General features: G+C 42.5%; 1 protein-coding gene across 1 annotated transcript; it reads left to right on the forward strand.

The window, feature by feature from the left end:
- Positions 1 to 13,094: 13,094 nt before the first annotated feature.
- On the forward strand, positions 13,095 to 21,508 carry LOC146575687 (transcription factor SOX-10-like). The gene is made up of 4 exons (XM_085270505.1): positions 13,095 to 13,249; positions 15,326 to 16,151; positions 18,310 to 18,470; positions 18,710 to 21,508. The coding sequence occupies exons 2-4, from the start codon at positions 15,715 to 15,717 to the stop codon at positions 19,504 to 19,506; spliced, it is 1,395 nt and encodes a 464-aa protein (XP_085126631.1). The 5' UTR covers positions 13,095 to 13,249; positions 15,326 to 15,714; the 3' UTR covers positions 19,507 to 21,508.
- The last annotated feature ends 2,501 nt before the right edge of the window (positions 21,509 to 24,009 follow it).

The following is a 24,009-nucleotide window of genomic DNA, read 5'->3' on the forward strand; positions in this document are numbered from 1 at the left end:
AAAACATGTTGATGATTTTGAAGACTTTTGGGAAAATATTCTGTGGCAGATGAAGCAAAAGCTGAATTTTTTGGAAAGTTTGAGTCCCATTACATCTCGTGTAAAACTAACAATTTTTCATAAAAGAACGTCATACCAACAGTCAAACACGGTGATGGTGGTGTGATGGTCTGGGGCTGTTTACTGCTTCAGGACCTGGATGACTTGCTGTAGTTGATTCGGCTTTGTACCAGAAAACGCTGAAGGAGAATGTCCATCCATTAGTTTCTGCTGTAAAGTTCAAGCACAGCAGGTTATGCTGCAGGGCAATGATCCAGACACCAGCTGGCCCACCTCTGAATGGTTTAAAGGAAACACGTTTAGCGTTATGGAGTAGCATAGTCAAAAGTCTGTACTTTAATCTGATTGAGAAGTTTTGGCATGATCTTAAATAGCCTGTTTATGCTGGTAAACACGCCAATGTGGCTGAATTACAACAATTCTGCAAAGAAGAGTGGGCCAAAATTCCTCCACAGTGATGTGAAAGAGTCATTGGCAGCTATCACAAACACTTCATTGCAGTTCTTGCTGCCAAGGGCGGCACAAACTGTTGTTAGGTTTAAAAGGCAGTGACTTTGGCACAGATGGTCAGATAGACTTGGATAGCTTTTTATTCTTCCCTTAATAACTGAAATCATTCAAAAACAGCATTTTGTATTTCCATTGGTTATCTTTGTCTAATATGTAAGTGAGACAAATATGCAAAAAAATAAGAAATCAGGAAGAGGACAAATACTTTTTCACAGTTAATCTGTTAATTTATTATGTTTTTAACGTTGCTGTTTTAGTGACGCCTGTAGCATTCTCTCTGATCTCCTTTTTCTTTTCTTGTCATGTCTCTGTGAGTATTCTCCAGTCTCTGTTTTTGGTATCTGAAGAGAATGGATGCCTGCTCAATCAACTGCAAAACAAATCTTTCTTAGAGCATCAATAAAAATGTTTGTCCAAAATGCACAGCACCATGTTTCAGCACAAACCCCTCTTATACTGTCATACTGTGGAGGCATGATGATTTGGGCTTTTTTGCAGCCACAGTACCCGAGCACCTTGCATTCAGAGTCAACTACAAATTCTTCTGTATAACAAAGTAGGGACGCTTGGCATAACAGGAGAATGATCCTAAGCAGAGCAGCAATACTACAACAGAATGGTTGAAAAAGAAAAGAGTCAAAGTGTTGCAATGACCCAAAGTCCAGGCCTCAACCCAATTAAAAAGCTGCAGTTGCACCTTAGAGAGCTGTAGACAAATGACCTGCCAGCCGGTACAGAAGAGTGGGCCCAAACTGATAAAATCATGCAGAAAATTATTACTTCAAGTTATTGCTGCTAAAAGTGTTTCTAAGATCTACTGGGGTGCACTTAGTTTTTCATAGAACAGTATATGCACTTTGTCAGCATGTGCAGTAGTTTTGTGAAACATGATCAGATCGCTGTGAAGACATTTGTTTTTAAAGCATGCGGTCACCTCTGAATATCCCTCATTTTTGCAGTTGGTGCATGTGATGGACCGAGTTGAAAAACAGGAGGAGTCCCAGGAATTATTAGAAAATATAGTTTCCATTTATTTAACCCCCAAAAATTATATTTACAAGACTAATAAATGTTGAGCTCATAAAAGAGGTCAAAGAAACAAAACTGAACTCAGGCAAAGACTGCAACCTTAACAAACCAAATGACTGCCCAAACGTACATAATTGACCTAAACATGAAATGACATACAAGGGTATATATAATGGCTGATCAGACCATTGTGACACATGAGGGGTAACAAACAAAACACAATCATAAACCACAAACGATGCAGTACAATCTAGTTTGTTAATAAACTAACCACTAAAGAAGAAAATCAAAAACCCCATTAAACCCTAAACTCAAATATTTAATTAAATACAAATACTTTGTTTTTAAAGTAAAGAAAACACACATTCCCCCTTCAGCAGGAAGTGGTGGTGTGGTCCAATTATCTTCCTTTGTATTTAATGGTTTCAAACCCTGGCTACCATCTTTTGTCCAGCAACTCCCAGTGATGATGGCAGGTAAGAAATAAAAAGACAAAGGTTAGTCAGAAAGCAAAGAAATGAAGTAGTATGAATACATAAGTAAACTAAATGTGCGCGCTTACAAATAGAACAAATGTATCCAAACCAATCAATGAAGTTATTGGCAACTAAAATGTATTACTATGTTCAAATGAAGAATGAAAATACAAAAGTTACCGACTTTAGAGTGTGGCCACGGGTTTGGCCATCACACACCCCCCCACTTCTGGATCTTCCATCAGGCAGCGGGAGAGGTAATCAGCAATGGTGTTGTCTTTACCAGGGATATAGTGAACCTTAAACCGGTATGGCTGCATAGCCAGATACCACCTGGTGATTCTCCCATTAGTGTCTTTCATTCTCTCCAGCCACTGCAGGGCTTTGTGGTCAGTTTGAAGGATGAATTCTCTTCCCAGCAAATAATACTTGAAAGAGTCAAGTGCCCATTTAATGGCCAAGGTTTCCTTCTCAACCGTTGCGTAGCGGCTCTCCCTTGGTAGCAGCTTACGGCTGATGTAGGCGACAGGATGTCGATCCTCTGGTGGTCCCTGCAGAAGCACTGCTCCCAAACCCCTTTCAGAAGCATCTGTCTGCAATGTAAAGTCTTTTGTGAAATCTGGTGAGTGCAGAACGGGGTCCTTACTCAGGGACTGGCGAAGGTCTTTGAAAGCTGCAACAGCTTCAGCTGTCCACCGAATCTTATTGGGACATCTTGAGCCAATCCTGTCCGTCAGTGGGGCTGCTCTAGCTGAGAAGTTGGGAATGAATCTGTTGTAGAACGCAGCCATGCCGAGGAAGGATCGCAGCCGTTTCCTGGTTTGTGGAAGAGGACATGATGCAATTGCATTAATTTTGTCAACCTGTGGTTTAATTGTCCCACCTCCAACAGTAAACCCGAGGTACTGGACTTCAGTCCTAGCAAGAGCACACTTTGCTGGATTGATGGTAAGGCCTGCGGAACACAGCCAATCCAGCACGATCCTTAGGTGATCCACATGCTCTTCCCAAGTTCCACTGAAAACAACAACATCATCAAGGTACGCACAGGTGAATGCTGAGAGCCCACAGAGTACCTTATCCATTAGCCTTTGAAATGTTGCTGGGGCCCCATGCAGACCAAATGGTAAGACTGAACTCGAACAATCCCCACGGAGTACGGAATGCTGTCAACTCTTGAGACCGTTTAGTGAGAGGTACTTGCCAGTATCCCTTGGAGAGATCAATGGTCGTTAGATATTTTGCCTTCCCCAAACGCTCAATGAGATCGTCAATGCGTGGCATCGGGTAAGAGTCAAATTTTGATATGGAATTGAGATACCTGAAGTCGATGCAAAAACGTATCGAGCTATCCTTTTTCGGAGCCAACACAACAGGGTTGCACCACTCACTTGTTGAAGGTTGGATGATTCCAAGAGACAGCATGAGGTCCACCTCCTCTAACTCCACCAGGAAGCGTTCCGGTATCCTGTAACTCATACGCTTCACAGCTGCATCAGGTTTTAAAACAATGTCATGCTCCACCAGACTCGTGCGACCTGGGTACTTTTGAAATATGTCTGAATTAATCAGAGGTGTTACCTGAGACTGTTGCTCACTGGTGAGATGGCTCAGGTCCAGGACAGAGACTGTTACTGAAGGCAAGTAGTCATTAACTTCTTCCTCCTCATCCACGCTGTGAATAAGCAAACACTCTGTTTTATTCTCAGTGCGTGGAATCCATTCCTTAAGAAGGTTAACATGGAGCACTCTACTCCCTCGCTGGAGACCTGGTGTAGAAACTTTGTAGGTAGTAGGGCCAAGTTTCTTCTGTACTTCAAAGGGTCCCTGCCACTTTGCCAGCAACTTGCTGTCAGAAGTTGGCAACATTACCAAAACCTTCTGGCCAGGGACAAAACTCCTGTGGCGAGCTTTTTTATCAAACAAAGTCTTTTGTTGCCTCTGAGCAGCTTCCATATGACTCTGAGCCAGTTCACTCATCTGCTGAAGCTTTTCTCTCATATGAATGACATATGAAATAACATTGACCGATTCCTCTTTACCTTGCTCTCCCTCCCATGAGTCCTTTAGCAGGGTCAATGGGCCTCTCACCTCATGGCCATAAAGAAGCTCAAACGGGGAGAAGCCAGTGGAGGCTTGAGGAACTTCCCTGTAGGCAAAAAGGAGGTATGGCAGCCACTGGTCCCAATCAGACCCTGTATCATTGACAAACTTTCGGAGCATTTGTTTGAGAGTTTGGTTGAAGCGCTCCGTCAGTCCATCTGTCTGTGGGTGATAAGGGGTTGTCCGCATACTCCTGATGCCTAACAGCTTATAGACCTCTTTCAACAGTGTGGACATAAAATTAGTGCCCTGGTCAGTTAAAATCTCCTGTGGGAATCCAACCCTTGAGAACAGTTGAATCAATGAGGAAGCTACAGTTTTTGCTTTAACAGTTTTTAATGGAAAGACTTCAGGATACCTCGTAGCATAGTCTGTAATGACTAGCATAAAGCGATTTCCAGATTTACTTTTTTCTACAGGACCAACTACGTCCATGCCAAGACGCTGAAATGGTATACCAATGATTGGGAGAGGTTGGAGTGGTGCTTTGGTGGGGACTCTAATTGAAGTCTTCTGACATTGAGGACAACTCCTGCAAAACATAGCAACATCTGAGCGTAAACCAGGCCAGAAAAAGTATCGCTTGATGCGAGCGGTGGTCTTATGCTTCCCCAGGTGGCCAGCCCAGGGAATGGAGTGCCCCAAAGTAAGCACTGTTTCACGGGCTACTTTAGGGACCACTAACTGTTTAACCTGGCCGTGCTGGTGGTATAAAATGCCATCTTGCAGAATGTACAGCTCTTTATTTGTGTCAGATTCAACAGAGTCCTTTTCCTTAGCCCTCAGCAACATGGCAGACAAAGTTGGATCAGCCTGCTGCATTTGTCTGATGTTCGTAGGTACTGAAAAACCTAAAGGCATATCTGGAGCAGCCTGAACTGATGTCTTTCCAACAGTGTGTTGAAATTTTTCACGTCTTCTTTGACTGCGTGGCTTCCGAGACTTCCCGGGATCTGTCTCTAGTTCAGCCTCAAAGAAGGGTAAAGCACTGAGGGTTGCATAATGCTCATCCTGATTTTTAGTTTGAGCCCTTGTTATAGCAACATTGCACTCTTGCACTTCTCTCAACAAATCATAGATGACTGGCAGATCCTCCCCAAGAACTACAGGATAGGGCAGATTATCAGCTACACCAACCTTTAACAGATAGGGTGTCCCCTGCACTTCAATAAACAGATCAGCAGTAGGGTATGGTCTTTCATCACCATGTATACAGCAAACTGATATGGTTTCAGAGGGGCATGTGTAGTCTTTTGACACATATTTCCTGTGTACCAGAGTCTGTGTGCTGCCAGTGTCTATTAAAGCATTAATTTCTTGTCCATTAATCTTAACTGTGGTGATTTTATTTGACTGCTTTCTCTCAGATTTAATATCCACATTCTGGTGAGGCACAAAACACATCTGAGATAATTTTCTTTGATTATTAGGACACATGGGCTTAGTGTGACCTTCCTGTCCACAAAGGTAGCACACTGGTGGCCTTTTACCTGGCTTCGAGGTATTCAGAGGCTGCATTTCCCTTGTAAAGGGCTTACCCACACCCGTCGCTGACCTCTGAGGATGCTGAGGGGGTTGCGACCGACGTGAATCTCTGGCAGCCTTCCATGCACTGTTGCTCCATGGCTGACTCTTACTTCGGGCAGCTACAAACACATCAGCCAGGATGGCGGCCTCTACAGCAGATTTTGGATTATGCTCCTTAATCCACACCTGAAGCTCAGGACACAGCATTCTTAAAAACTGCTCCAAGATAATAATTTCACCAACTTCTTTTACAGTTCTGTTTTTCGGCTGAATCCATTTTTCATAAAGTTCTTTCAGTCTCGCATACAGTTCCTTGGGACTCTCATCAAAAACTTCAAGACAGCGAAATCTTTGCCTGTATGTTTCTGGGTTTATATCGTATTTTTGCAAAATGGCAGCTTTTACCTTCTCATATTGCAGTGAATCGTCCACATCCATATTAACATAGGCACTTCGAGCCTTACCAGTGAGAAGAGGAATGAGGTGAAAAATCCAGTCTGACTCTGGCCAACGACAAGCAGCTGCAATTCTCTCAAAAGTGGTCAGAAAATGTTCAACATCATCTTCAACAGCTAGTTTCTCCAGTTTAGGATGATGAATATGCACAGACTGACCTGTTAATATGGAGGCTGAGCCAGAACCCTCATGCTGAGATGTTGCTTGTGTCTGATAATCAGCTGGAGTTTCAACAGACTCTGGATCAGTTGATGTGGGCTCTGGAAGTGGGGTGGTTCTGGCCTGCACTTCCATTTGCAAAAGCCGAAACTGGTGTTGCAAACTCTTAAAACGCTGTTCTTGCAGTATAGCATCCTCTCTCTGCTTTTTATCTCGAACTTCCTGTTGTCCCATGAAAGCCTGAAGAATCCCAGCAATATCAAGGAGAGTTGGCTCCCTGGTATCCTCTCCTTCAGTGTCTCCAGCCACAACTGAAATTCCTTCTTCCATCTCCTTCTCCCTCTCTGGCTGCTGCAAGGCCTCTCTGGCCTCCATTTTATTTCCTCTCTTTGGGCGCACAGCATTCTGCATGGCTCAAAAAGTTTGTCAGGGGAGGAAAAAGGGCAGAAAAATGCAAAAAAAAAAAATCCTGTCTCCTCAACTGAAGGATCCCACTCCTGACACCACATGTGATGGACCGAGTTGAAAAACAGGAGGAGTCCCAGGAATTATTAGAAAATATAGTTTCCATTTATTTATAGTATCCATTTAAAATTATATTTACAAGACTAATAAATGTTGAGCTCATAAAAGAGGTCAAAGAAACAAAACTGAACTCAGGCAAAGACTGCAACCTTAACAAACCAAATGACTGCCCAAACGTACATAATTGACCTAAACATGAAATGACATACAAGGGTATATATAATGGCTGATCAGACCATTGTGACACATGAGGGGTAACAAACAAAACACAATCATAAACCACAAACGATGCAGTACAATCTAGTTTGTTAATAAACTAACCACTAAAGAAGAAAATCAAAAACCCCATTAAACCCTAAACTCAAATATTTAATTAAATACAAATACTTTGTTTTTAAAGTAAAGAAAACACACATTCCCCCTTCAGCAGGAAGTGGTGGTGTGGTCCAATTATCTTCCTTTGTATTTAATGGTTTCAAACCCTGGCTACCATCTTTTGTCCAGCAACTCCCAGTGATGATGGCAGGTAAGAAATAAAAAGACAAAGGTTAGTCAGAAAGCAAAGAAATGAAGTAGTATGAATACATAAGTAAACTAAATGTGCGCGCTTACAAATAGAACAAATGTATCCAAACCAATCAATGAAGTTATTGGCAACTAAAATGTATTACTATGTTCAAATGAAGAATGAAAATACAAAAGTTACCGACTTTAGAGTGTGGCCACGGGTTTGGCCATCACAGTGCAGTTTACTGCACAGCAGCTTCTCGCCATTAGCCTGACTCTGTCAGATAAGAAGAGTGTTTCTTTCTGTGCCTCGGTTAACACAACATTTCCCCTCTGAGAGTCATGTGACAGCTGAATTACATTTGTTTGACCTCGCTTTAAGGAGTGAGTGGCTGGATCACGACTGTGCCTAAAAAATATTTAGGTGTGGGAATTTGGACCAGTGTGGTGGCCTGCCACTGCATCGATCCCACTCGCCTTTTGCAAGTGAAAATCTAAAATATGTCCTGGTTCACAAACAAGTGGAATGAGGATTAAAGAATCCCAACAAAGAACAGCCACAGATAACTAAACAGTCCCTCTCTCCATCTCACCTGGGGCCCTTACCCCATTACCCCCACCCACTCCAACACCAGCACTGCATTTCGACCCACACCCCCCACCTCAACCCCCATATATCAATTTCCTTTAGATGTTCCCCCTCACACAATTGGAGTAACTAGAGTCTTGCCTTTTTGCGGGCGGTGGAGAGATGAAGCAGAACACACAATGGCCTATTCATTTAGGTAACAACACACACAAACACACAAACTTTAAGCACATAGACTTTCATGTAAACACATTGTACCCACATATTACACACTCACACAGCATCCCACCTCACTCCCCAGCTGCAGTAAAAGTCCCCCCAACCCATCCAGCCTTACAAACTGGTAGAGAGAACAGGCGCTTTGGTGGTATAGGCACAAAGATTGGATTCACTGGTGGCCAAAGGGAGACGATTTAAACGAAACACAGCTGCAGGAATTTAAGAATGATAGATGAAAGGAAAACATGAGGAAGAATGATAGATTAAATAATTTTTTATTATCTATTTGAAGATCTCTTGATAGTATAAATTGGATGTAACTGATATGCATCACTCCTATAAAATAAACATAAATTGTAAAAGTTCCATTATTTACAGTGTTTGGCTGTGATGTGGGATTACTACAGGCTAGTTTTAATTTGGAGAAACGATCTAATGTGCAGAATGAATAATGATAATGAAATCAGGATAAACTCCCACAAAGTTCTTGGGAAAGCCTCTGAATCCTTACCGATTCCAGCTGCGCCACTGTCTGCCGGACCCTGACCTCTTTAGGGGAATTAAAGAGGAATCCATCAGTATCTTGGTATTATACTCTCTATTACTCAGACTTGAGTGAATTTGTCAAAAAATATATGAAAAAAAAAACGAGTTGATTACATTTGTAATGACTTAATAACTGCACTATTAACTTTGCACCGGATCCTTCTGCAAGGTTCACTGACCTACTTCAACAGGGGGACACTGAAACACCTGCCGTTTGCTGCACAGGTGCACAAAATAAAGAGAAAACGTGATTAGGGTTAGGTAACGTTCTCAGCATCTGAGACCTGGAGACTTACTGAGTGTGTTACTCTTCTCCAACAGTGGCTGTAACATCTTTCAGAGACCTCAGGACATGTTAAATAAATCTAAACAACCAGATTTTTTGCATTGTTTTTTGTTTAAATGAGCCTTTTAGAAAACAAAAGAAACAGTAATATAGTTTTAGATAAAGGTAAAGTGCACCAAGTAACATGCATGAAAAAAGATTTTTAAATATCTATTTAAATACGAAAAAATACAAAAAATTTATTTAAATACATATTTAAATATGTTAAATATGTAATCTTTGTGATTTAGTTGACTACCTTAATACAGCTAATAAAGCCTTTATTAACTGGTGCAAATAGCCTGGTGCAAAGTCAGTTCAGTTCACACAACTCCCAAAATAGATATGGTGAACTTATTTATTAAAGAAAATGATCTAACATTTGATATCCCTGTGAACCTCTAAATGTAAGTAAATCTGTCTTGATTTAAATTTTAGTTTCATTTGTATCAACATTTAATGACTTTTAGGATGTTTTATGTCATATTCATTCAGTGGGGTTGTCATCACAACATTGATATTTAAACATGAACTATGATTATTGTGTCATTTTTGTATATATGATAATAATGTGTATAATTGTGTATTTGCTCTCCTGATATGTTTTTGAACGAGAGCTTTAACGTTACACCAAAATGTATTTTCATTTCGAATTTAATAATTTAAAAAAACAGATGATTAGACTGACAGCATTAGTCTCTTTAATATTATTTTACATTTTATTGACCTCATTGATTGCGAAATGAAAAACTGCAGAAATATAGACGATTCTGAAGGTTTGAATGTGTCTTCATATAATTTTTAAAACCTTATATATTTTAACTTTTGTGCTATTTCTGCGTAGTGATATACTAGGTTATAGACATATAGAAATAACCTGACACTAAAGACGAGACACAGCATGATATGAAATATCTCTGTGTGATAACAATGCTTAATAATTTAGTTCCTACTACTTTAAAAATTCTAAATTAAATGTATTTTCTCCATTTATCATTTGCTTTGTCCTCTAAAGTATGTTTAACACCGCTGTACAAAGCCAAGTTGAGTCTTAGAGACGATGGTCGGCTGTGAGAGGATAGCATGACCCTGCGGCTCTGATGGGGGTGAGCCCCCACCAACACACACACACACACACACACACACACACACACACACACACACACACACACACACACACACACACACACACTGCCATGGTCACAGGACTGCACCGAGACTTCTCTTTTGACACTGCCAACCCACTAACTGCCGACCTTTAGCTGTCATCCTAAGAGATGTTTTCATGTGTTTGTATCTCCAAGTTTGACTTCGAAAAACATCTTCACATGACAAAAGGACTTTTATCATTTGGGCCTGTTTGGGTATACATTCATGTTGGGAAATATGAATCGCCCACTGACTGCTTCAGTGCAGGAAAGTACAAGAAACTGCTAAAATGCAGTAAAACGACATCCCTAATAATAAGAATAAAAGATGAGCCATCATGAAATGTACATTCCAGAAACAACAGTGTTTCCACTGTGGCGTTTTCGGTGTAAGAATCTCGACATTATATAGGGGATCGTTTCAGTTCACTACAAAGCTTTTAAAATATTTTTCTAACAGATTTCAGGATGTTATTCAGCAAAAATTGCCCTAATAAAGTTTTTAAATCTAATATGACTTACTTTTTAACTACTTTAATAAAATATATTACTTACGAAAACAATTTAAATAATACAAATAAAGTATTACAATTATTATGATACAAATAATTCTTTCATTTTAAAATGTTATTTTAATTATTTAACCTTTGACGTTTTCCAATAAGAAAATGTTAACCGTCTCCAAGACGAAGCCTTGGACAGTAAATACATGTAAGAGAAGAATTCATGATGGTTATGAAAAAGCCACAATGAGCTCTCCCAAGGCAGTCTGTTTAGAAAGACTCGGTGCATATGTGTATCGCACAATGAATGTCTTGTTTTTCTGAATGCTTAATCTATTTCTTTGCTTAATTGAATTTCTCTCTAAACGAAGTGCGCATAATGTCAAGCCATCCATCACCAGGCTATCCGAAGCGCTGGAAGGGCAACATTTTCGTACGAGAAAATAAAAACTAGTCTCATCTTTTCCCAGAAAGACGCCAACACAAAATAGTTCTTAAAAAATTTGTATATCAAAATTATGTAGCTGCCTTTTGTTCTTTATTGCTTCAGAATCAAAATTGTGGTTCAAACATTAAAAAAATGACGCAAATTTCAGAAACCAGCGCATTTTCACAACCATCTCTCTTCCAGAAATTACATAAATTGACGTTTATGGTCTCACACAGAAGTATTTAGCTCTTGTAGAGAAAGGGGCTATATTTTGGGGCTCTTCGCCCCCATTAGCATCATTTCACAAACACAAGCCAAAGCACTCACGTCAACCCGAGGCCGGGCCGCAAATCCTCAGCTGCACAGGAGGGGGGGGGAATCCCGGAGTGTCTCTCTCCGCAGGTCCTCGATTTACAGCTTCAGGAGCCGGGAAGTCCCAGCACAGCTCCCCGGGTTGTGTCCTCGGCGCTCCTGGAGCATTTTTTCCCTTATATGCCACAGACTGAGACTCGGACAAAGAGTGGCGGTAGATGGGGGAGACACAAGCGTTTTCCACAATTTTCTTTTCTTTTTTTTTTATAGACACAGAACTGCTTTTTGTCCCACAGTTCTTTTTTTTTAATTTAAGGGAGAAGAGGGTGCTCGTTTTGATCACATGATTACAATTCACCTGAGATAGAAAAAAAGAAGAAGAAGAAGAAAACAAAGGGAGCAAAGAAAGGAGGGGAACCGGGGGAATGAAAGAGGCAACACAGAGATTCACTCGTGGTTAGGATTCCCTTATCACAGTCAGCATTCATGGATAATGAAAAAAAGTGGTGATTTTTGGACTGGGGGCCGGTGTGTCGCATGGCGGGGATACAAGGGGTCATTGTTGCGAGGAACAGCGCTGGTGGTTGTATCCGTGCGGCCAGTTACGTCCCCTCGCCGTCTCTCCTTTCTGCTTACCAGCACTGTTTGGTTTGAAACGCGCGCTCTCTCTCAGTTAGAGGCGCTGATGCAATTATGAAATCCACACGAGATGCAGCACAAACTGCACGAGCTCTGAAATTGGCGCTAACACCTGTGACTCAATCTGGCTAAAATTAAACACGTTAAGCGGTTTGGATCGTTTTATACTAGGCCAAAAAGGTGCCCATTTTATATCCGTTTCATAAGACATGCCTGATTGTGTTGTGGGTTAATTTGTGTTTGTAAACGTAAGCTCCCTATGCGTTGAAGTAAAAGTCAGAGAATATTGCTATATTTCTTTCTTTCTAAACCAAGTGCGCAACTGGTGCGTAAAACCTGCCATTTCCAAACTTATTTGAGGCCTGCGTCGCAGAGCGCGTTTAAGTACCGGGTCTCTTTCTGCTCACAAGGCCAAGACTGACGCCCATTTCTTCTCTTAGTAAATAATCCGGACTCGGATCTGTCAGTGCTGTCTGTGAGCATGTTCTGAAATGAAAAACCCCTTCTCCATAGCCACTGTGTTATATAAAGGAGGAAATTTTCTCTCACTCCTTTTCCCCGAAAAAAGCAATGTACAGGATTGAGGCTTCAATGTAGATGTTTCAGACAGTAAATTAAAGATTCTTTTTTAGATAATAATAATAATAATAATAATAATAATAATAATAATAATAATAATAATAAAGCTGGTTTCCCTGCCAAAATTAATACCCAAACACAGATAGCCCAATTTCACCTTTATCGTCTTATCATTATTGGTGTGATGAAACTATGCATCTCCCAAAGTAAAATAATTAGAAATGGGTGCTCATGTACCCAATTACTCTGTTTAACGTAATAAAAAAATACAAATGGTGCGATGGGTCTGGATAGATAGACAGATAGAGGGAGAGGATGTTAAGGAGCTAGAGAGAGAGAGAGAGTCCCCGGCCAATCAGAGAGCTCAGAGTCTGCGCCCGTATATGTGCGCTGGTCCTTTAAGATCTCTCCTCCGCATCTTTTTCATTTTTTTCTCTCGGGCGCGTACAAGGAGCTCTTTAAGCCCTGGTACAGACACACAGAGCAAGCATTCATACTCGGGCGGCGCGAGCGAGGGGGCTGGGGAGCGAGCGTCACTTTGGAAACTCGGACGGGAACTCACGGATTCTCGTGCTAAACCGACGACCTCCTTTTCCTCATTACTGAAGTAAGGCGCTTAGCATTTCCAACTCTTTCCTCTCTACAGCTGCTGCTGCTCTCACTCTGCCGTTTGATTATTTCTTTTCGTCAGAGTCCGAAACTCAGACTTATCATGCACTCTTACCTTTCATAAACATGGATCATTGTTTAGTTATTTATGGTGGGGGTTTTTTTGGTTTTTTTTTTTTTGTTGTTTTTTGTTTGTTATTTTAGCCACCACAATGATTCTGTTAAACCATGTGAGAATAGTCCTGCTGCCAAAAGTTAACGATGTTGTAGGGCTACAGTAATATCACCTCTCCTCTTTTCAACAAGTGCTGCGAAGTTTTCCAGCCGATTTGTGTTGTGGTTAAAGTTTCATGTGCCGATCGTCATAATTTATTTGGTCTTCAAGTGTTTTCCCCCTTTATTTTCTTCAGGATTTCATCATTAATTAAAGAAAAGTGCACAACAAGCGCAACAAAGGAGACTGCCAGAACTAAAGGCGATTTATGACTCTACACTTTTACACACGTATTAAAAAGTCCGATTATCCCCCATATTTAATCGAGTTATATTTCGGTATCTGGCAGACACTTAATCTTTAGATTATGAACAACAGGCCCTTTTTTTCAAAACCAAATGAAAGCCAGATTTCTGGCAAGTCGGGTGTTGAGTGTTAGTTCAGTGGGTAGCCCACAGTAAATATCCTCAGTAATGTAATAACACGCGTTATCTAAAGGGTGGGTCGAACGCAGTTAAGCTGTTATCAAATAAATTCAGCGATATCTGTTGTTCTGCTGCACATCGGTAGATGGGTCCAGTTGATTTTTTTATTGGCTTTTCCACTGATTTGATCTTGGTTTGATCTGCTAAAGAAAAAACATACTTAACCAATTGCTCGGTGGCGAAAGCAAATGATCCCCGCCCGGTCAGGTGACGCTGCTTGTTTCATTCTTAAGAAACAACGAAAAGGCACCGATGGTGTTCGTTGTTTCGTAAGAATGAAACAAGCAGCATGTACTACAAACACAAGAGACGCGCGCGTAAATGCGCTTTCCTCAACAGTTTACGCACACAGACCTTTAGAGATGTGATGACAGCCCGCGACGTGCCCTTGCAGACCAGGTGGCAACAGAGCATCAAAATACGCTTCGGACAGATGGGGAAGCTGCACCAGCCGCTCTGTTGGAAACGAATACAATTCCTAACATCCAATTAGATGTTAGGCTAATTAAAAGCTGGTGTTGGAAACATGTATTTAGAGTCACAGCGCTCACAAATGTAATTTGAACTCCTGTGCCGTTTGTAAAATTATAGATTTGGTTAATTAATTATAATTGCGCACAGCAAACGAACCGCCAGGAAATGCAGAACATTGATTCGGACATGTAGTGTGCTGCATGATTACAAAAAACTGTAAACGTATTAAAAAAGAAATATGAGGGAAGCGGGGCGTTGAGAGGCCAACCTTTAAAAAAAACAAAAACGACCAGAGCGATTTTCTAAATAGAAAACAAATAATCGGACTGCGTGTTGCTCTTTTCCATGAAGTTTAGGACGCAAACTTCCAGACAGGCTGTTGATTTAATGGACAAAACGAGGACAACTTTAAACCTGCCCCTGTTTAACAAGCTAATTTACAGGAGTGCCCATACACACACACACACACACACACACACACACACAAGGGGGGGGGGGGTATGTTTCCAGCGGCATGATGTATTTATTCAAGAACCACGCGGTATAAATCCGACTTTTGTGCTGCTGTGGTCTCCTATCATTCCAACACATTTTCTCCGGGGAGCTTGCAATAACTGTAAAACAGTAGCTTGTTTTGGGAGCCGAGGCCCGGACCTGCAGGGGGGATGTGCGCTATAGAGGGCCACAAATATACACATATAGGCATGGTTTCACATATCGTGATATCGTGTTGAGTATTTATGTGGGGTTAATGCTTTCAGATTCAGGACGTTTAGCATCTTAATGCTGGATTCGAAAAGAACAGAAAGTTTTGCTAAATCGTGGCCAACCGTACCCAAATCCGCTGCCGCTCTACCTCTGATTTATTAAGCTGATGCTCCTCATCCCTCTGCTGTTTCAGGTCCTCGCTGTTGGATCTCGATCGCGGGATAAACGGAGGAGAGAAGGAAGGTGTAGTCAGGAGGGAAGTAAGAGCGGGTGAGTTTGGCGGAGAGAGTTGCGCAATAGCAGGTAAACTGGGGTCCAAGGTGCGCATCGAGCCGCCTATGATACCAACAACACGGATGGAAAGAACTTTAATGTGGAATCCTCACAGAGTTTTGCAACGGAGGCTGAGAGTAGAGACAGACTGGCAGTTTATATTATAACTTAGATGAGGCCAGAGAGACAGCCGACCCTCCGTGCGTAAACTGCAGAGCTACACAGAAACAAGAACCAGACAGGTAGAGCTGAGCATTTAAGAACAGCTTTTTACATCCTCTGCGCGCCTGGAGGCTTGTGTGAAGGACGATGTCCAGAGAGGAGCAGAGCTTTTCAGAGGTTGAGCTCAGCCCAGGGATGTCTGACGACAGCCGCTCCCTGTCACCGGGTCATTCCTCCGGGGCCGCTGTTGCTGGGGACTCGCCTCTCCACGGGCAGCAGCATCAGCCGCAGCTGGTCGGGCTGGACGACGCGTCGGCGGGTTGCTCCTCCGTCAAATCCGACGACGAGGACGACCGCTTCCCCGCGGGAATCCGCGACGCTGTGAGCCAGGTGCTCAAGTGCTACGACTGGACCCTCGTGCCCATGCCCGTTCGCGTAAGCAGCGGAAACAAGAACAAACAGCACGTGAAGAGGCCAATGAACGCCTTCATGGTGTGGGCGCAGGCGGCGCGGAGGAAACTGGCCGACCAACACCCGCACCTGCACAACGCGGAGCTCAGCAAGACCCTGGGGAAGCTCTGGAGGTGAGCAGGCCGGTTGCTTATAGTCCGTCTTAAGGCCCACTTTAAAATCCCGAAAACGTCTGGCTCTCACACACAGTAAATTGAATAATAAATTTAGGTGAATTCTCGTTCCACCAAACAAGAAAGAGACGATTAAGCTTTGACAGATTAAAATAAACAGCCACATGAACACCACCGCTCAAGGGTCACAGCTTAAGTAGCTACTCCAGGAATAATTGAATCAGACACTGAAGACTTTTTATCAAAAATGAACACACGCGCGCGCGCACACACACGTTAGTTATAGTTACAGAGGCATCATCTCAATAAACCGAAACATATCAGCTCAAACACATCAAACACACGTTTCTATTTCAGCTTCTGCAGGCTCACAGAGAGGCCACTGTATATTCACCACTTTGACTCGTGTGATTTAGTGCACACCCTCCACTTAATGTTCTTAAAGTCGATGAAAACCAACACAGTTATAACGTGTTTGAAAAAAATGCCTCGCTCTGTTTTACACGTGATATTATCTGTGATATGTTTCCTGAAAAAAAAAGAAGTATTTTTAGACTATTAGGAGGCAGCTCAGTCTTCTTTCCCGCTTTAGGCCACAGTTCACCAGTTGAGCAGCTCTTGTTTTTTGGTGCAGTGAGTGCGCCCTGGTCACATGTTTCTGAATCCTGGCTAATTCAATTCACTGTTTTAATTCCTGGGAAACATTAGCTGGAAGGAGTTCCCCCCCTGGCAAAGTTCATTTAAAGTACATTCAAAGTTTAAGAAGAAGAATGATCTAGCCTTTTTTATAGTCAATAAACTTACAGTTCCCTAATATTCTGAGTCTTTCATTGCTTCATTTGCTTACAGAAAACCTGCACTTCTTTCATTTCAACCTTCTGTCAGGCAGGCACTGGAGAGTCTTTCCTTCTTGGTTGCTGACTTCTTCAGATTGCTCATTATTTCTTACCAAGAAGGACAGAAAAGGTTAAATGCATTACCTTGCAGGGATCATATTAATTTGATAAAGACTTGACCTTGGGCTCAGTCAGTAGTAGTTAATTGACCCACAAACACGATGAACAGGGAGGCTGAGGAGGGTCAGGGTTTTCTCATGCCACTCCTGTCAGGGGTGTAATAGTAGGAGCTCAGTCCCATGTTGCAGACAGGATGCAACTTTGGGCTGTATCATTTCATTAGAGTTTGGCAGTCAGAAGCCGCTGGCAGGAGTGACATTAGATGCAGCTGTGGAGATGTAGCAAATGAAACTATTGCTGCTAACAAAGGAAAATATGTCATCCTGGCAGGGTTGATAGAAATATGATATGAAGGATTAGCAATGATTTAAACACATAACTGAAGATAGGGGACAGACAACATGCCCCCCCCCCCCAAAAAAAAAAGGAAACCAAAAACCCAAACAAACAAAAAACAAAAAAGTATTGTTAATGTTTTTATAAGACAGAAAGTGGTAACATTATTGGGTGTTAAAGAGCATTTCAGAGGAGTAAAGAGAGGCTTTTGGAATCACTTCTTCCTACTCTGGGATCAAATTCATTCCTTTAACTCTTAATCAACCTTAAATCAGTTCACAGTGAAACATGAACTGATTTAAGGTTCAGAAATCCAGATTTATCTCGTTATGAAATTGAAATGGAAAACAAAAAAAAGAAAGAAAGAAAGAAAAAAAGCCCCGAAACTCTTCAGCATCTGAAATCCTACACCAAGGAAGAATTGGAAAACATTCAGGTTCCAAAACTGGAACAATCAGTCTCCTCGGTTTCTAATTCTTACAAAGTGTTGGTCAGAGATGAGGTGTGTTCTCTGAGGTGCTCGGTCATCCAGCTTCACGGGAGTGTGAAGTGCTTAAATCAAAGATGAGGTAACAAAGCAAACCAGTAAATTATTTCTGTTGCTGGCTCATTCAAAATGAGCGTATTCTTCAAAATCCAAATATTTTACCCTTTCAGCATTTATCATACTGTCTTTCTACACATTTCAAATAAATCTAAGGTTTTAATCATTTGCAAATCACTGCCAGTCATAAAGGTTTATTCTTTTTTATTCTATGGTCTTTTTGCACCATCCTGTAGAATATGTACTGTATTCAACAGGAAAAAAAGTGACTATGGATCTTCGTAACTTAAACGATCAAATTTACCATTTTTCCCCCCCTGAGGCTTCTTAATGACAGTGACAAGCGACCCTTCATTGAGGAGGCAGAGAGGCTGAGGAAGCAGCACAAAAAGGACTACCCTGACTACAAGTATCAGCCGCGACGCCGCAAGAATGGGAAGATTGGTTCTGGGTCAGGAAGCGAGGCTGAAGGCCATTTGGAGGGTGAGGTCATCTACAGCCAGTACCACTACAAAGGCACCCACCTGGAAGTGGCCTACAGTGGGGGAGCCGGGTCCCCTCTGGCAAATGGGCATCACCCTTATGCTGTAGGTGGGCTGCCGGCTCCCGCCCGCTACTCCACTGTTATGCCTGAGTCCACTGAACATGATGACACACGCTTAGGTAATTGTCTGTGAATCTGCAGGGCAAACGAGCTGTAACTGCTTTCTCTTTTGCCACAGGTCAGAGCCACAGTCCTCCAACACCTCCCACTACTCCCAAGACCGAGCCTCAGTCTGCAAAGGCAGGAGATGGTAAGAGGGAGGGAGCCGGGAACGGGACTTCTCGTGGTACAATGGGAGCGGAAGGAAGCTCAGGTGCTGCGGGGTCTGGGAAACCTCATATCGACTTTGGTAACGTGGACATTGGTGAGATGAGTCATGAGGTAATGGCTAATATGGAGCCGTTTGATGTCAATGAGTTTGATCAGTACCTTCCCCCTAATGGGCACCCAGGGGTTGGGCCGAGTGCGGGGGCTGCAGGAACCACAACAGCTACTCCGGCCTCTCCGTACGCCTATGGGATCTCCTCAGCTCTGGCAGCGGCCAGTGGACACTCAGCAGCCTGGCTCTCCAAGCAGCAGCAGCAGCCGCCACAGCAACACCATGGCTCCCCTCTGAGCTCAGATCCCTCCAAAGCCCAGATTAAGAGTGAGGCCGGAGGTGCTGCGGGTCACTTTGTGGAAGCAGCTTCAGCAGGTTCCCACGTCACTTACACCCCCCTCAGCCTTCCTCACTACAGCTCTGCCTTCCCCTCGTTGGCCTCAAGAGCTCAGTTTGCAGAATACGCCGACCACCAGGGCTCGGGGTCATACTACGCCCATTCGAGCCAGGCTCCGGGGTTGTACTCTGCCTTTTCTTACATGGGGCCTTCCCAGAGGCCTTTGTACACTGCCATCACTGACTCAGCCAGCGTATCGCAGTCGCACAGCCCCACACACTGGGAACAGCCTGTCTACACAACGCTGTCGCGGCCATGACAGATAACGAGACCAGAGCGTGCCGGTGCAGGTTCAGCCCCAACGTCAGACCAGAGGAGCAGAGACAGCAGCAGCAGCAAGAGTCGCGCTGGTGGTGTCAGAGTCGAACGAGATCTGGTCTGGGGGGAGTGGGCAGGCACTGGGGGATGCGTCTGGGGAGGCAGAAGGGGGGAAACACCATTCTGCTCTTGCCCAGATGAAAACATGCTGTCACAGCCTGAGGATGAGCTTGGAGCGTGGTGCTTTTGAGGAGCGGTCGATCATTTGCGGCACTCGGTGGAGGAGTCAGAGTTCAATACATCGATAATGCAAATAAGTAAAATAAAATAAAAATCACCCACCCAACGCCACCAGCAGCACCACAGCAAAGCCTTTGGCACTTCTGGCTGTGTTCATGGGTGGTATGAGATCACGTACTTGTCATCGTGTATCGCAGCAGTCCACAACGCCACGGGCAAACGGAGGGGTCAGAGGTGACAGGGACACAGCGAGAAAAAAGCAAGACTTCGATCTGTGAGCGCGACAAAGGAGACCAATTCATTTTACCCGAGATGTTTGTTTTAACGCCAGGAGAACGGAGTGCCAAACTATTTGCCGGCCTTTCACTTCTCAGGCTTGACTGACCTTTTGTCAAACAAACGTTAGCCTTGTATTCCTTTCGAAAGTCAACACAACAAATACTCATGACATACTGTCCTCTCAGAGCCACAGTCGTCCCTTTTTGAATTCAATTTGTTTATGCTGTGTTCACTTAAAATGCCTTTGTACACTCGACAAATGGGCACGGAGGGGAAAAAATGCCATAAATCCATGCTGTGCTTTTGTTAACTGAAGTGTATATTTAGCTTATTGGGTGTACTTGAAGTTGCAAATGTACTTATGTCGATACACACAAACATGACCAAAGTTTTGAGACCAAAACCTGTACTTTTTATAAAGAAGAAACTGTTCTTTTAAAAGAAAGTTTCTCCCAACATAACATTCAAAGCTACCTTACATTTTGTGGCCAATTAGTGTTTTGTTTTTTTGTTTTTTTTCTTAGCTTTGACTCAATTCAAAATGCAATCGTGTCAAAAACTTCCTTTAAGTTTGTAGCACAAAGGCACTGACTCATGATGAAAGGCAGTTCTATTCATCTGCTGATAATCCATTATCACTCAGTGTTTCATGACAAAATCCTTAACAGAAACGTACTTGTTGTTTTAACAACGTGCTGTGTTTACTGTACTGTTTAAAATGACTTTTTGCCATTGTTATCCACTGAAAGTCTACAGCACTGCCTTTGTCTGTTGTTTTTTTTTGGTTGAGTGTGAGACAAAATGATCTTTTGATTATAGTTTAAAAAGTTACATTGTAAATAATGCCAACACTGAGAAAACAATTTCCAGGCACTGAATGTTTTAACGCAGCCTGATGTCAAATAGAAAATGTGCCTTGTCCTAATTATGACTTTACTACTAACAGCTTTTGTATCAGTACTTACCTTTTGATGATTACTTACCATCTTTATTTACACGTTATACCTGTTATTTCTCTTCCCTACATCCCGCATTCTTCTTCACTGCTTCTCAAATATATCTGCATTTTAAATATCTTAACCTATATCTGCAAAAGAGCTAAACTGAATTTCTTTGTTTTATACGTAATGTATATCGGTACTGCACACATGTGGACCATATGCATGCACCACAGCTCAGGCAGAGCTCAAAGTCAGTTTTACTTTAACCAATTACCTCCAGCATAAGAGTTAAGCTTACATTCTCATTGCTACTATATATGTGTGTGTGAGCTATGGGTAATGTTTTTAATTCCACATTTATTTATGATTTGGTTTCATGTTTGCGTGCACATCCTTTCTCTCAATTTCTCATTTGAGCATTTCACATTTCTTGTGTAACTGCGTCTGAATAACAGCAGGTGTGAAAGCCTGAACACGATGATGATGATGATGACTTTGTATTCTGACGTGAAATAAAGCTTTGTTATTTCTGCTTGAATACAAGCTTGCCTCTTGAAAAGTCATAAATACTACAAATGATGAAAAAAGGTTCCTTTTGGTTGTGAAGACCACAAAAACTCTTCTCTTCTGGCTACAAACTGCAGTGGAAAAAAAACAAACAAAAGCTCACGTCTTTGGGGCATCTAATGACTCAGCCCATGCTGCTCACATTCCCAACATAATCTCTTCAGCTACTGGATAATTCACTTTGGCTGGCTGATGCTCAATCTGGCCACTGGTAGAGGTAAGCTGGACACGGCTGATAGTGACGTGCATGTGGAGGGCGATGAATTAGACTGTGATGCAGCTACCTTCCTTTACATAAACTTAAAGTAATGCAGCCTCGGGGGGCAGGGTTGGTTATGCATGCATATTTCAGGTTCCTTATATTGTGTGTGTATGTGTGTGCGTGTTGTGGGTTAAGCCTGACTTTTAATTCCCTCTTTTTAATCGGCTGTGTGATACTTTGCAAAGACAAAGAGGGCCATTGAAAGGGATCTAGGGGGAGGAGGGAAACATGGGCAATGAGGGAGCGTACCCATAACTGCCTGGCCTGCCGCTTCAGCAGGATACAAAGGGACTCCTACACTCCATGCAGAGACCCAGCAACCCTCGCTATCTAAGCGTCCCCAACACTCACCCCATCCTAGTACAAAAAAAAAAAATCAGATAGAAGCTGAAATGGGATTCAAATAATGAAAAGGAGAAGATATAGACAGAGTTATGGGATTTTGTGTCAAATGAATGTCAAAGCAGGTGTCAGACAGGTGACTGTCTCAAAAGGCTTCATTTGATTCTCGCAGGCAATGAAACGTTAGCTGAGCACATTCTGTTCATAATCTCCTTTGCCTGAGATGTGAAAGGAGGTGGCACGGTCCGCTCTGATGATCCATGAAAAAATAGAACAAAGGCTCTGTGCTGATACGACCAAACTGACAAACGCAAATGAAGAATCAGAGGAGAAACTCCAGAGTGCAGTAATAGATCAGCCTGTGATAATCCAATCTACTGATCAAGTATAAAAGAAATCAATTATAGAGAATCAAATGAAAGTTTGGGAGGGTGCAACAGGTGAAAGAAAGAGAGATGAGACTCAGTTGTGTTGCAGCTATGAGATGACCACTGCTGATCAAAGGAAGTAAAATGCAGTTCAATTTGTTAGTACAGGGTTGGACCTTCCTGAGATGTTCCTCTGAGATTCTGGTCCATGTTGACATGACAGCATCACACAGCTGCGGCAGATGTGTCAGCTGCACATCCATAATGTGAATCTCCTGTTTCACCACATCCAAACGAAGCTATACTGGATGGTGATCTGTTGACTGAGGAGGCCATTTAAGTACATATTTAACATGAAATTTCCCACTCGTGGGACTAATAAAGGTATCTTATAAACTCAGAAACCATCAAGATGATTTGAGCTTTTTGACATGGTATATTATCCTGTCATGATAACATGTCCAATCCTTTTATCTCCATCCACAAAGGAAAGGAAATGTTCAGCAACACTACTCAGGTAGGCTTAGTGCTCAAACGGGCCTAAAAGCTGCAAAGAAAATAACCACCATGCGATTACATCACCTTTTTTAAATGTTCTTTTTATATTTTTTTTATTATATCAAATTCTGATCATCCAATCAGAATATCACAGGAGAAATCAGGAAACACTTTTTTATGAGCTGTGCAAATTGTAGCCTCAGTTTTCTTTTCTAAGTTGAGACTAGTGGCACAGGTGTGGTCTTCTGGTGTGCATTCAGACTTTAGTTGGTTAAGTGTTTTTTTAGCTTTTGCCACATTCCTCTCAGCTTGCCTCTCACCTCTGGCCATTCTCCTTTGTATCCCCTAGAGATGGGTGCGTGGGAAAATCCCAGCAGATCAACAGTTTCTGAAATACTCAGACCAGCCTGCCTAACGCCAACAACCACGCCTCACTCAAAGTCACTTACATCACCTTTCGTCCTCATTCTGAAGCTGAGTTTGAACTCCAGCAGGTCATCTTCACCACATCTGCATGCCTGAATGCAATGAGTTGCTGCCATGTGATTGGCTGATTCAATATTTGTGATAATGAGCAGGTGAACAAGTGTACCTAATACAGTGGCCAGTCAGCGTATATCTAGGAAAGCAATAAGAGAAGTCATGTTGTAAAGGACTGAAAAACAAATCAGACAAATGACAAACAAATCAAGTAGGAGGTGGAAGTTCCTGATCCAGCGAAGGTCTCGGGAGATTGTAGTCATTCCCTCTGCTGGAGGCGACCTGATATTGGCCTCCCTGTGTTGGTGCTGGTGAGCATCACGAGCCACCCTCTCCAGCCCATGAAAGAAGCGCAGCATCACCCCGAGGCGCCGTCTCCTCCAATCAAAAGACTCATAGATTAAAGCAGTTTTTCACACATTTTACACATAATTACTAATACCAGCGCCAACTGGCTCCTGCCTGCTGATGCTCAGAGGTCACAGTGACCGACACGCCTTTGCTTTAAGTCGACTACAGAAGAAAAA

The sequence above is a fragment of the Mchenga conophoros genome, linkage group LG4 (genome assembly GCF_057382185.1).
Source record: "Mchenga conophoros isolate Kocher_MC1m ecotype Shallow Benthic linkage group LG4, M_conophoros_male_GT1.1, whole genome shotgun sequence".
Taxonomy (NCBI): Eukaryota; Metazoa; Chordata; class Actinopteri; order Cichliformes; family Cichlidae; genus Mchenga; species Mchenga conophoros.